General features: G+C 39.7%; 1 protein-coding gene across 2 annotated transcripts; it reads left to right on the top strand.

Annotated features, from left to right (window-relative positions):
* The first annotated feature begins 4,229 nt into the window (after positions 1-4,229).
* On the top strand, positions 4,230-12,834 carry Tmem74 (transmembrane protein 74). 2 transcript variants are annotated; one of them, XM_031359299.1, is made up of 2 exons: positions 4,230-4,641; positions 6,567-12,834. In XM_031359299.1, exon 2 carries the CDS (start codon positions 6,971-6,973, stop codon positions 7,886-7,888), a length of 918 nt encoding a protein of 305 aa, XP_031215159.1. In that variant the 5' UTR covers positions 4,230-4,641; positions 6,567-6,970; the 3' UTR covers positions 7,889-12,834. The 2 variants fall into 2 exon arrangements, with proteins under 2 accessions (XP_031215159.1, XP_031215160.1); XM_031359300.1 differs by lacking the exon at positions 4,230-4,641 and adding an exon at positions 5,081-5,153.
* The last annotated feature ends 1,408 nt before the right edge of the window (positions 12,835-14,242 follow it).

Below are 14,242 nucleotides of genomic sequence, written 5' to 3'. Positions count from 1 at the left end.
AGTTTGTACTGCAGAAGGATCCGTGTGTGCCGCGTCTTTCCTGCCGGCAGGAGATAGCGCGGGACAATGAAGCACTTCAGGATTCAAACCAATGTCAAGGCAATAACAAAGATTGATGATAGCTTGGTGAGATTAGACCCTCTGACCTGTCTCTCTTTAGCTTTGAGTCTCTCACTATCCCCTCAGGACTCATTTAACATTTTATGGAAAACAAAGCTCTAGTGTCTCCTGTGCTTCACTAAGCTTCTGTCCTCTGAATTATTAATGCGACTTCAGTAATTTTGTGTCATCAAGGAAGGAATGTTTTACATTTGTGTCCAAATTTCCTAGGTATCCTCAACAGAGCATGGGTATAAATTTTTTAAGTTTCTGATACTCAGATATTTTTCACAGTTTTAACTTTTCTTAATTACTTAATACAAATTGAGAGACTTTGTTTTTATTGATATTTAAATATATATATATATATACACATAAGGAAGGAAGTAAGAAAGAGAGAGAAAAGAAGAGAAGAGGAGGAGAAGAGAGGAGAGTAGGGAAGAGAAGAGAAGAGAAGAGAAGAGAAGAGAAGAGAAGAGAAGAGAAGAGAAGAGAAGAGAAAAAGAAAAACACTTCTCTAGCTGGGGAATTCCCTCTGTTTGTAAAGCTACTGACTTGCCTCTTCTGTTGTCAGTGTTCAGGCACGGGACTTATTTAACAAACCTGTACAGCTGTGGTAAGCGTACATACTATAAATTATAGACACTGTCAGCCTTCTATAACTTAGAAGCATCAACCTGGACTGTTTTCATACTTTAGCCAAAGTATCCCAAAATCATCCTCCTGATTTTCCCACTGCTCAGCCTCTTTTGGAGACATTAAGTCCTTGAAGGAACTTTGTTTGCAATTAGTCCTTATTTTATCTAGGGGCAGAAATCTGATGAGATTCTTTGTAAAGAGGCTGGATGTTAAAAGCCCCAGTACTAACCTTAACTTCAATGGTCAATTTATGTGGAATCTATTTTATTACTAGTTAATCTAGGATAATAATGATCATTCCTCCAATACCAGAGTAAATTGAGGCATATTAAAATTTATGAAAATCAAAATCATTGTGTAGATTCTTAATGCTATCATTTTGCTAAGGCCAATGTCTTTGTTAGCAGACACTACTTGCTACTGAATATATGCTTCATTATGCCATGCTCATAGACTGTAATAGAAGAGGCTGGTTTTCAAGGAAGCTAAATTTTATTTTGGAAGAAGAAACATATAGAAAGCAGTGTAAAGTATATATGGAATACTTCTGCATATGCAAAATCCCAACTTAAAGGGAAGTGAATTTTGCTGGTAGTGTGCCAAGTAGGAGGAAGTTTAGGAAGCTGACCAAGAAAAACTCTTGAGAAAAAGTTTCAGCGTCAGGTTCTTGGAAATGCTTTAGATATGGCAGTGCACGATAAAGGCTGGGAGTGGTTTTTTTTTTTTTTTCCAGAAAATGAAATGTTTGAAAACTTTGTCTTTCAGGAATTCAGTCAACCTTTCTTTACAATTTTTCCCTGCAATATTCTGAAGGAAACTTTGTAGTATATTGACATAGAATCAACTTCATTTTTGTTTAGATTTACTTATTCATTTTTTTGTGTGTGTTTGGGTGCTTTGTTTACATGTATGTTTATGAACTACATGCATGCCTGGTACCAAAAAAGGGAGTTAGATTTCCTGGACCTGGACTTATGAATGGTTGTGGGCTGCCATGTGGGTTCTGTGATTTGAACCCAGGTTCCCTACAAGAACAACTGTGTTTAACCAGTGAGGCTTCTCTGCATCCCCCCCCCCCACACACCTTGAGTTTTTAATGGTAAACAGTATGAGGAGTCTAATGCTTTGTTTCATTTTTATGTGCATGTGATAATAACAGAGAATGATAGAAAAACTGATAATCACTACATGTTTCAATTGAGGTTTGTTATATCACATCCCTGAATAAAAGAGGAAAATTGAACTGTCTGCATCATGCAGGATGTTCAACATGTCAGTTGTGACCATAAGATGTATACAGTTGCCATTAGATATTTAGGAGCCTAAGTCACAAGTTGAACAGCATTCAGTAGTTATCTAACCAGTCAAGACATGTCACAAGGTAGTGTACTAATAAACATTTAAAATTCCACTGTTGACAAATTCACAGGAGATAGACTCCTCTGAAGTTGGCATAGAAAGAAAGTACCTCATGTAAGAGATAAAATTAGTATTAGGCATCAGAGAGACCATGGGGGTTGTATAACGCAACCAGACAAATCCTTGTCTTAAAACTGCTAATTAATGGGTCTGTCTTTTGTATGAAGCCTCTCTAGTAGTATACAATTCATTTCTCTGAGACACTCCATGAAAAACTATTAGAATGACCTTCTTTATATCAAATGCCAAGTCAGCGTCTTAATTACATCTGCTAGTGCTTCCCCGTGTGTCCCAACGTCTAAGCTGCACCAGTGTGTTATGGCGGTGGTGGCTTACCTTCTCCATCAGTCTACCAAGTTGTCCTTTAGGCTCCTAAGACGTCAGAGCCCTGGGATGATTGGCATGAGAAACCATCAATGTTTATACTTATGTTTTACCTGTTACACATGACTGCCTTGAAAGACAAATGGCAAAACACTGTTGGGCATAGTGTGGTGGCAAAGATGGCCATGATGAAATCAGGCACAAGCAAATTAGAATCTCAGTTATTGGGCTTAGATTTTGGTAGAGCAAGAATATACCTTTTCAAAGTTTGATTTCTACATTGCAAAATGAGTTTACCAACATTGCATTCCTTACAGATAGTGTAATCAGCTACAGTGGTAACATATTATCACTAATAGTTACTATTAACTGTCTTTAGTTATGCTTTCCACATTAAAAACCATGATGTTAGCCAAGCAGTGGTGGTGCACACCTTTAATCCCAGCACTTGGGAGGCAGAGGCAGGCGGATTTTTGAGTTCGAGGCCAGCCTGGTCTACAGAGTGAGTTCTAGGACAGCCAGGGCTACACAGAGAAACCCTGTCTCAAAACAAACAAACAAACAAACAAATAAATAAAAATTAAAAAATAAATAAACACCATGATGAAAGCTAGTTTTTATATTGCTAATGTCTCCTCCTTTAATTAAATATCCAAAGTTCCTTCTGCACCTCCTTATTTAACATCAGTCAGGATATTTCAACATCGTAATTGTTCCCTTTTGAACACCTACACTATGTTTGGGTTTGATTTCCAATCTATAGTCCTGAGAAGGTTCCTCATAAATAAGGTTGGCAAGTGTGTCTTTGAAGGCTGGCTGGAATAGAGGAATGGAGAAAATATATTCTCCATGTTGTATAGTGAGCCAAGGAGGAAATAAGAACCATGAGACTGACTTTTGTAAAATGTTTGTGAAGTTAAAAAAAAAAAAAAGGTATTATCATTTGCTGTGTCACTTTAAGAAGCTGATCTGTCTCTCAAGTGTGACTGCAGCATTTATGTGAGCTACTTGCAAGCAGAAAATGCCATAGATACTGTAATCCTTTGTTCCTTGGATGAAACCAACCAGTGGTCTCAAAATCATACCCGGAGATGATCCACAAAGCACGTATTTCCAAGATGTGTTGTTGAAGATTCCTTTGAGTAAAAGAGGGTGTTAGCTTGTCCTATCTCAAGAGTGGCTTCAATCTCCAATTGGCATTACCAAACCTGACCCCTCTTTTACCCTTTGTTCTTGCTCCCTCCCCCCAGTCAGTATAACATAATGCTTAGAATTTACTGAGTACTCATAGCATAAGTTTGGGTATTTTGTAATTCAGATATTCTGTAAAATTGAGGACTTTTACCTCTAAAATTGAATGAATTAAATAAAATATGTAGGAAAGGTCATGTCAATAAAGGATTCCGATTTTCTAACTTAGTAACACACTCAACAGATCCAGGATGTAACAGTAAGTACAGGGGATAAACTGATACTGTTACCCCCAGTGTTCACATTCTGCCTCTTTTATGGGAAAGGTAACGACTTTGGAATCACACTCCTGGATAAACTTTCAACTGCTACTATTTATTGATCTCCTAACCTTTGTGGGCAGGGAGCAATGAATCTCTGTGAGCCTTCTTCCTCATTTTAGAAAAGAAAATTGATAAAAATCTCCTACTACTTTGAAAATGTGTTTTGACTATTCAATATGATAAAGTATGCAAATTGCTTGGTTCCCATTTATGTAATACTTGGTTCCCTAGTCCTCCAAAATCCTGTGGCTGCACTTGAGGCAGGTGGATGAGAGGATGGTGGCCTGGGGACGTAAGGGAGAGATACATTCACCTTAGAGAGGCCAGAGCTAGAAGCTCAGGCAGGTAACTGCTTGGATGGTGGAAACTGTTTTCCAGAAGAGCAAAAACCTGGAGGTGCTGGACGACGCGAACCAAGGGATGCAAGGACTTCCCTTGAACTACATTTCCCGGGATGCTCAGCAGAAGGGAGCACCCCGCCCCGCCCTGCCCCGCCCTGCCCGATTCGGCGGGCACCGCCCACCCAGCAGAACCCAGCGGCAAACACAGGCTACAAGTGCTGTGGCTAGGAATAACGGACTTTCTCCGGGTGCCACGCGGACGCGAGTGTTCCCGGCTTCAGCTTTACTGAGTGGCCAAAGCAGAGGTGAGTAGCAGAGAGTGGGGTTGGGAGGAAGCGCGCGGAGTGGAGAGAGAACTGGAGCTTGGAGATAAAAGGAGCCGGGGCACGCATCCCTACTCCCGCTTGAGGTGCCTGCAGGACCTAAGCGGATGCAGCCAAGACTGCAGGTGCCTTGATGGGCCAAGAGTCTGCTGGAAGAAATGATTGATCCCGCAGCCTGTTGGGGGCACCCCTGTCCAGTGCTGGCAGCGGGTCCTATAAACCCAGTGCGCTCATCCTGCATCCTCTATCCCACTTCCCTACGCGGTCTTCTGCAGACCAGCCTTGTTCCTATCTGTTCTGTCTATATTTTCCTGCCTTTTAATTGAGCAGCAGACTAGGGAAAATGGTACTCCTGCCTTGGAGGTGCAATCTCATTAACTAGGCTTTTATACAGATCAGAGAGAGGGCTGGGGGGGGGAAGAAGATACCTTTAGCAGGTCCCCTGGGATTATCCATCCTAAACTGATGCTGGATTACGGATCTGCAAATCGACGGTACAGTTAGCAAGTCTCAGAAAGAGCCTGGGAGAGAGAGAGAGAGAGAGAGAGAGAGAGAGAGAGAGAGAGAGAGAGAGAGAGAGAGAGAGAGAGAGAGAGAGAGAGAGAGAGAGAGAGAGAGAGATATTCCCGCTTTGTTATAAATTGGAACTTTCGTAAGGGACCCTGACAGTTTTATCTAAAGGAGTCTAATATGATCAGCTAATTGTGCCAAAGGTTAATCAGAGCGACTCGTGCCTCAGGGATCCATCTGTGATGATTTCAGTAATTGATGAAACGGGCGCCCCTTGCTTCCTTCATTGAAGGGGCTTGTCCACTTGATGAGGGAAAACTCTTTATTCAGTTACGGTTTCCTTACCCTTAGCACTGGGTTTTTATCCTTTTTGTTGCTGCTCTTTTTATAATGTTAGTGCCCAGGACGGGGTGGGGAGAGCTTGAAGTGCAGCAGGAAGCATGACCATTGTCAAGGTTCTTTTCCATTCTGTGAGTTGCCTAGCTATCTTAGGGGAAGCTTGCTTGAACCTCTGTCACCAGCTGCTGGAATTGGGGATTTTGACTCTTACCCCTCCAGTCATCCACTAAACAACTCTGGATTGAAATAAAATCAAAAGTAGTTCTTGACTAAATCCCCTGTGTTTGGTGAGAGTGGGGATGATTTTTATTCCCCAGGAAGCTAGCAGAGGCAGCAAAAGATGGGCTGACGATGGCTAACTGTTCACCAGAGTTCTATACTATCAAGGCTCTTGGTGCCGTGGAGGTGAGAGAGTGCCATGGATAGTGTTTCAGGGCTAGCCTTGGAAATTGCTTCTCACTCCTCAACCTACTTGTGCAGGGTTTGTAAATACTTCCAGGTGGCTACTTTCTCTTGTTTGTTTGTTGGCAAATTGGAGGGAGACAACTCAGATGCACTGAGACTTTTGTGAGTGGAAACAGTGGACACTCAGTGGGAGCAAGCAGTGTGTATGTGTGTAAAGTGGACTGGTTCATTGTGTTTTCTAGAAACCACAGCGATATGGATAGAATTCCCCTCTGGAACAGGGAGTGGATTAAACAGAGTTGTAGGGCTTATAGGTATTTACCACCGGGCCCAGAGCAGTGTGGAGTACGTTACTAACCATTTCAATAAGTGAATCACTAGTTCTGATCTCTCCTTTGGACACTGGCTGATTAAGTCATCCTTTTCATTCACTTCAGAGCTGCTAAATCAAGATGCTGATGCAACTGATCCGAGCTGATAGGAGCATGCAATCATTAAAGCTGATCTGTATTAGAATCTGTTCTGAACTGGAGTATGAACATACAGTCTAATTGAATTGGTTAGGTAGTCTGCTCTTGCTCAAGACTTCCAGAAATCCATCAGCTCTGCTCAAAAAGGGCCCTGCCTTTCTTCTTATTTGTGTCTTTATACAGGAAACTTGCCTTCTCATTTGAAGGATTCTGTCACAGGAAATGTGTGAGTCCCTGGATAAATTTGGCTTGGTGACGACAGTGTGCTCTTCCCAGAGATTCTGCCACATCTTGCTTGCTCCTTTTCTGCCCTGATCAGAGTTTCTCACTGCTAACCTCTGGGACAAGTCAGAAGATTTTCCCCTTCCACGATCTTCTGTCCCCAGGTTCCCTTCCCTGTTTTTGCCAGTCTGATGAGAAACTGAGGCCAAGGTGTCTTTAACCAGCTATGGCTGTAAAGGGGATGAGGACCAGAGGAACAGGCCTCCCTATAGTATGGGATTAAATTCTGCCAGACTCTCCTTATCTAAGTGTGTTGCTACTAGAAACATTTCTAGATATTTCAGGGAGAAATCTATCTAGCTCCCATGGAGCCCCACTCTCTGACTAAGAGAAGCAGTGCAGTGGACCCATGCAATGTTGTGGAGTGGAGTTCAGGAGAGACTTCTGGTGACCATGCAGAAGAGGCAACCATCAGATCTGCTCTTTGCTATCAGAAAAACTCGGCATCAACACCAAGGGCAGCTGTGGTGGAAGTGTGTAGACTTAAAACTTCTCCAGCATCCCCAACCTCCTTGCTCCAAGACAATGCTATTCAAACAAGCTTCTTCCCATTGGGACCTCCCGACTCAGAGAACAACCAAGTAATGGCCAATCGTAAAGTCTGTAATTGTTGCAGCCAGGAACTAGAAACTTCTTTTACTTACATAGATGAGAATGTCAACTTGGGACAGAGAAGTCAGAGGTCACCACCAGCCAAAGGCAGTAATCACCCTGGAGATCTTGGATGGGGAAACCCGAACGAATGGTCTCATGAGGCTGCCATGTCTTTGATGTCTGAAGACGATGATGACACAAGTTCAGAAGCCACATCTTCAGGGAAGTCTGTAGACTATGGTTTCATCAGTGCTATCTTGTTCTTGGTCACTGGTATCTTACTAGTGATTATTTCTTATATTGTCCCTCGGGAGGTGACAGTGGATCCCAATACAGTGGCCGCCCGGGAGATGGAACGTCTAGAAAAGGAGAGTGCAATGTTAGGTGCACACCTGGACCGTTGTGTGATCGCTGGGCTCTGCCTCCTCACCCTTGGAGGAGTCATTCTCTCTTGCTTGCTGATGATGTCTATGTGGAAGGGGGAGCTCTATCGTCGAAATAGATTTGCCTCTTCCAAAGAGTCTGCAAAACTCTATGGTTCTTTCAACTTCAGGATGAAAACTACTACTAATGAAGACACTCTGGAACTGTCCTTGGTAGAGGAAGATACCCTTGCTGTACAGAGTTAGTTCTGAAATCCTTGAGAGACGGCCATGCCTTTTATATGAAAAAAAAATTAAGTCAAGTGTGTCCTTTATTTGTTTAGCAAGAAAAATGTTCCTCCCACACAAACTAAAAGCCAGTGAGTGTTTTGTTTCCATGAATCTTGTGTAAGAAAGCCTATGTAAGTTGTAAAAGAAACCATGTCCAGCTAATCCCTACTTGCTGCAAACTGAAAATTAATTCATCTGAAATCACCATGCATTTCTACTTCTAAACAAAATACTTCTGCTGACCTTATATAAGTGTGGTCTTATATATAAACATGGATACTATCACTAGGGACTAGAAGGGCTCCTGCATAATGCAATTACTTGGCAGTCTATTCCATGAAACATAAGCACTAATTAAACAGTAAGGCTTACATTTAACTCCCAAAGGTACTTTTCCATTTTCTTGCTAAATTTTCTTCCTGTAATTTGGCCAAACCCTAAAATGTAGACTTTGGCAGTGTGAATATTTTGAAATCTAAGGACGTTGGTTATATTTTTAAAAGCTATAAGATGTTATATTTTAAATTATTACAATATTTAGAGTGACAACTAAGTCATTAATATATACCATATAATAAAGATAATGATACAAATCCTGTTTAGACCCATGTGAGGTTAACAAACTGTTCTCACAAAGTATTTCCTTATACCTTCTTTTCTCAATGAAGTAGAAGTATTTGATGATACATAGTTTGTTGCACTCAGTTTGATGACCTGTGACCTTGAAATCTTTACCACTTCTCATATATGTGTGACTAAGCATTAGACTTTTGAAACATATCTCATGGCAGCCATATGTCCAGACAGGTCTAAACCATGAGTGGGCCTTGCATTCTTCCAGGTGGCAGTTTGTGTTGATGGTTTGGAGTAAACATTCATGATAGTTGAAGCTAGACTCTTGAGAACTATGCCTAGCATACACCATTACTTAAAGAGTCCTTAAGCCTGTAGCCAAATCTTACACTGGGGAGAGAAAAAAACCCACTAATTTAGTAGGAGTTGTGTTCCTTATGAGTCCTGACTCATCTTGCCATCTCTAAACATCATTCTGAGAACCTTCTACTTCAGACTCTTAAGGACCATGCCCTGCCTCATAAAGTGAAAATGTCTAGTTTATGGGAAATACTGTGGGCAAGGTGGTCAGGAAAGGCATGGGAAGAAAGGCCTCGAATTCCACTTACGTTCCATGAAGTGGTCCCACCCTCCCACTTAGGTTTTTTTTATTAGTATGTTACAAAGATTAGCTATTTCATGCTTATAAAAGGACTGGAGCCAGGAATGGGTGTAAGTGAAGGAATGAGCTAGTGAGAAAGGTATTTCATTGGAGATTCTTAACAACACTTAAATCTAATGCAGATATCTGTGTTGTCATTGAGGAGGAGGGGTGAACTGTATGAGTTTGGATATCTATATGAATGGGTTCTTGTGGCTATCAGAGCCATTTGTTGAGTTAGCTTTAATAAGAGGTAAAGGAGGAAAATGCAGTAGATAAAAATAAGAAAAGTGTGGAAAGTATGTGTGTGTGTGTGTGTGTGTGTGTGTGTGTGTGTGTGTGTGTGTGTTTCCCCTTTGCCTCACCCTGTAGAATAGAATAACTGATCATGAAGTCTTGGCTTACTGAGCCACAAAGGACTAGACAGAACTTATATTTTGTGCTTGGTTTTTCTGTGATTCTCCTGTCTTCTGTGATAAAGGCACATTCCCAGGAGGTTAAACCTTCTAGAAGTATATTCAGTTTCAAACGCTAGTTTGCTTGAGTAACTATTTTGTAGATATTGAAGTAAAACAGGAGTAATCTTCTTCCTTGGGTGTGTAGATATGAGCTGGGTTCAAACTGCAACAGCAAAATATGTAAAATAGAATTTAAACCCATTTAAAGCCAGACCTGGTGTATCATACCTAGATCCCAACACTTGGGAGGCTGAATCGAGATCAACAAAATGCCAAGGCCAGTCTGGATTATGTAGAGAGTTCCCGTACAGAATACAGAGTGGGACTATGTTTCAAAACATCAAAATATAATAAAATATTCATGATTATTTATATGATATCTCTGAATTTTGTCTTTATTTATTTGTAAGCCATAATTAATTGGTTGCATAGCAAATAAGACAGAAGGTTATTTGTGGTCCAATTTTCAGTTTTTCATGACTTTGAAAATTAAACATGAAGGCTGTATTTTCAATCATATAAAACTGATGATAAAGGAAGAAAAAAGTCAGAGTTCATCATAGAGGAAAAGTTAATGAATTCCCCATGTTGCTAAATCATATAGCTATGCCTGTAATGAAAGTAGCACTTTAAAAAACCCCATTTCGGAAAAGAAGATTTTAAATAAAAAGTAAGAATATTCCCATTTCTGCCTTCTCTAAAACTGCTCAAAAACAGATAGCATGACATTTAAGTTCTGCTGATCTAAGGGAAGACACACCCAAGGGGACCAACTCAGAAAATCACCCGGATGCTTTCTTTAGGCTGTGCTGATGTAATTCTGATAACTAGCTTAATTGACTTTCCTCCAGGTATTCTATTTGTAATGTTCTCACCCATTCTGTTAATGCCTGACTTTGAGATGATTGCTTGAATTTAAAATGAAGCTAAGAAATATGGACATGGCTCATGTGTACAACGCTTGCCTTGTATATGGGAGGCCCTGCGTAGCACCCTCAACACTGCAAGAAAATAAAGATAAAGGTAGCACAGGGAAAGAAAAATCCTGAATTTTCTGCACTTTCTGCATTGTATTGATTTCAGCACAATGACGAGTGGTTTGGGTACTCGAATTCCTTTAGCCAGACCATATGAGAAACCAGAAACTGGATGGACTCAGGCTATGCTTTGACCTTGGATCTTTCTCTGGCTTCCTGGATATGTCTTCCATCAGATGCCCACTGTTATCTGTGGAAGCTTCATTAGGCAGTGTAAGCTTCTAATATTACTAATAAACTGTCCCCTTTGTGGGCACTGGAAACTGCTGCAGAGCTTGCTCAGTTCTCTTTGCAATGCTATTTCTTGGCCAGCCATTTGGAATTGTTGACGTAACCATGCAATGTGATGTGCTGACCTTTCATGCGAATCTCTTCTTATGAGCATCTCGCCAGGCATCTGATTTGTGATTTAGAATAATAGAAGGCTGCTAGGAACCATCAACTTCTCTCTGACCTGGAGTATTTTCACCCATGTAACTGCTAAACCTCTTAATTCAGTAAAACCCAGATACTTACCTAGCTATCAAAAACTTAAAATATATCTGAGCCCATCCTCTCCCTTAAAAAAAAAATCTGGATTAAGGCCCAGTTTGACCAGGGCTAGCATATATCTGTTAGGTACAAGTGTAAATAAAACTCCCATACCAATTTTTTTGTGCCTTCCTTTCCTTTGCACCTAGAGTGAAGTCAAATAAGTAAAAATACACCTTGATAATTGAATATCAAGAATGAAGGAGATGAGTGCATATGTATTTCTGTTTTCTTTTAAATTTCTTTACAAGAAGAAAGCATCTTAAATAATTAGATCTGAATGTTAATGGATTTCATCTCTCAAATGTACACACATATGATTAATGGTCTGGATTAATGGTCAGAGCAAAAGACAAAATATCTCTGTCTCTATTTGAAGTTTTTCAATCTGAGCATTTGATTTTACTGCAGCAACTCAAGCTGCCACAGAAAGGTGGACTGACAAAAGGGATTCACAATGCTTGTCAGTGGTTCCCTGGTGGTAGCAAGATATAATATCATCTGCTGGATCTGACTGCACCAAAGAGCAAGTCCCACCCTTACAGCTTTCTGGCATGGCTTTAGCTTTTATAGACAGGGCAGAAACAATGATCATTATGAAGAGAATTAAAATGAAATCCCGGTAGGCTTCTTCCAGCACCAGGAAACTTATAAGACACATAATTAACAGTTTTGACTGTTGGTCTCCCTTTGGCTATATCTTTTTATGGTCCACACAGTATTCTACAAAACAACTCTTTTAGTTTTTATGGGCATACAATTTTGGAATTAATTCACCTGAGTGATATCAATACTGTCAATTTCAAGATGTTGCTGAAAACATAGAATTGCTTTATTAAAACATCCATGACTTAACTTAAAATCATAATCATTGCTTTTGTTTGTTAAGTGTGCAGGTTGATGTGTGCAAGTGTGCATATATGTTAGGGTAGGTTTTGTATGTACATAGCTTTAATATTCCTAAGCTATTCTTAGACTAAAGTCTTATTGGAATTTGCCATGCCTTAATATTGATTTTGTGAATGAGAAGTCTTTCACAGGTAACTATAAAGAGTTTGGAATCAACCTCAGAATGAAAATACTGTAAGTATACAAACCTTCTTTGACATTGTTGTTGAGAGTCTCACAAATGCTTTTGGATTTCTTTTTAACCTTGCAATTATAAGCTCCTAAGTATGCAGAATATTTATAAATGATTTTACCTTGAGTTCCAGTCTTATTTCTGAGAAATGTGGGCAGCACTGTCCTTGCTCCAAAGTCAAGTGGTTCCTCTGTGGTTCAGAAGTGGCTAGTCTTACTTCTCTGTCTGATTGCTTCCTATACAGAATGCAAGCAAGTCTGAGTATGAAGACAAAGACGGATCCTCCCTCTGCTGTGTATTTCTCTGCAATTCTCTTCTGGCTTTTCATTCTACTTTTATTGCCAAATCAAAGTAATTGATGTTGATTTATATTTTCTGATATTATAAAGGGCAATCACAAAACATGATGGGCTTTACCCTCATAGCCCCAATGCTGTATATGTTAACAGTGTATCCTGTTATTTTAAAGCATAAATATCGAGAAGTTTTCAGTGTGTTTAACTTTTATTGAAGTCTAATATAGTGCATATTTGGTCTTTTAAAATTATCTTTTACAATTATTCATGTATAAGAAAAACAATAAAAGTGATATTTACCCCAAAGTCAAGTGTAACATTCTTCTTTCTACCCTATCACTAAACAGTCTTATAAATTTTGCTTTATATGAAATAATGAAGGCTATTTACAGTTCTCTAAGTTACTTGGTATTGCACTTAAAGTATGAATTGCATGATTTGGATAGACATTTTAAGAACACTTAGCTGAAAATCTAAGGTTTTATACCTTGACCAGCCTGACTTAGTGCCTTTACTAGGGAAATCTATATAGGTGGCAATAGAATGAAGAATGGATGGACCGGCAGACACACATATAGAAAAGTTAGGGGTCAGGTGGGCTTTGATGGGGTGGCACCAACTACCAAACAACCCAGAATCTCAGCATGTTTATTACATCCAGAACATATTAGCTATTACGTCATTAGCTAATTCTTCATTAGCTATTCTGTCTAGAAGATACCTGTAGCTGAGCAGTCTTATGCTATAAACATCCAGGAGGAGGAAGCTACAGTTGCTGATTTATGCACATCTGGATTAATCATTTGTAAACACCAGTAGTTGGGCCAAAGGAAGACATGGCCTTTCTGATCCTGACCAGGAGGAAGGACTACCAGTTTCGCAAGGGTCCAAGTCCTTGGTGCCTGACATTGCTGTGTCCATGTTGAAACACAGATTCACTGAGGACTTCTTTTACTCCTTATATGTTCTCTCAAGGCTTCTCTTCTCACAGGAGTAAATACTGAATGGAAGTTTATCCTTTCTCTCAACCTTTTCAACTGAATTTTGATACCCATTTCCTCCTGTAATATTAAGGAGAATTGTATCTTTATTATGTATGAGTGTTGTCAAGGTCAATTGGATCTAAAAAGGGAATTGGAAGTGAGGACTGATAGGTATCTTTTGCCCCCAGTGTTTTAAGAGAGAAAGTAAGATTTATTGCTTATTATTAAGAAGAAAAACTCTAGTTTCCACATCTATATTTCCAGAATATGATTTGTTTGGTTTACTAACTCTAGTCATCCAGGGAGAATAAAGAAAGATAAATTTCACAATCTTCTGCTACAAGATCCTTGAAGGTTACAGAAAAGATAGTTTCAGGAACATACTATGATGTTGCCCCCTTTATAGATATTGCTGTTTACAAAACTAGAAGGCAAAGAGGAATTTGAAAGGTAGCAAACAGATACTCCATCACTGTATAACCCATCAGTCCTAGCTGACTATCAACCCTATGCAAGCCATTAATCATGCTTTCACTATATACTTAAAAGTAGGTGAGACAGGAGTATGCCAAAAGTCACTGATTGCTGTCATTTCTATCTCTGTTTTTGTCAAGTACATTAATTACATCAATAAACATAAAGGTCTGTATGCTCTCAAGTGAGAGCAACATCTATTTGATATTTCTATCATGAGGTCAAAATCAGTTTTCTAAGAATTCTCCACAAAAGAC

The sequence above is a fragment of the Mastomys coucha genome, unplaced genomic scaffold (assembly GCF_008632895.1).
Source record: "Mastomys coucha isolate ucsf_1 unplaced genomic scaffold, UCSF_Mcou_1 pScaffold7, whole genome shotgun sequence".
NCBI classification, from domain to species: domain Eukaryota; kingdom Metazoa; phylum Chordata; class Mammalia; order Rodentia; family Muridae; genus Mastomys; species Mastomys coucha.
This window is presented reverse-complemented; position numbering and strand designations above follow the sequence as displayed.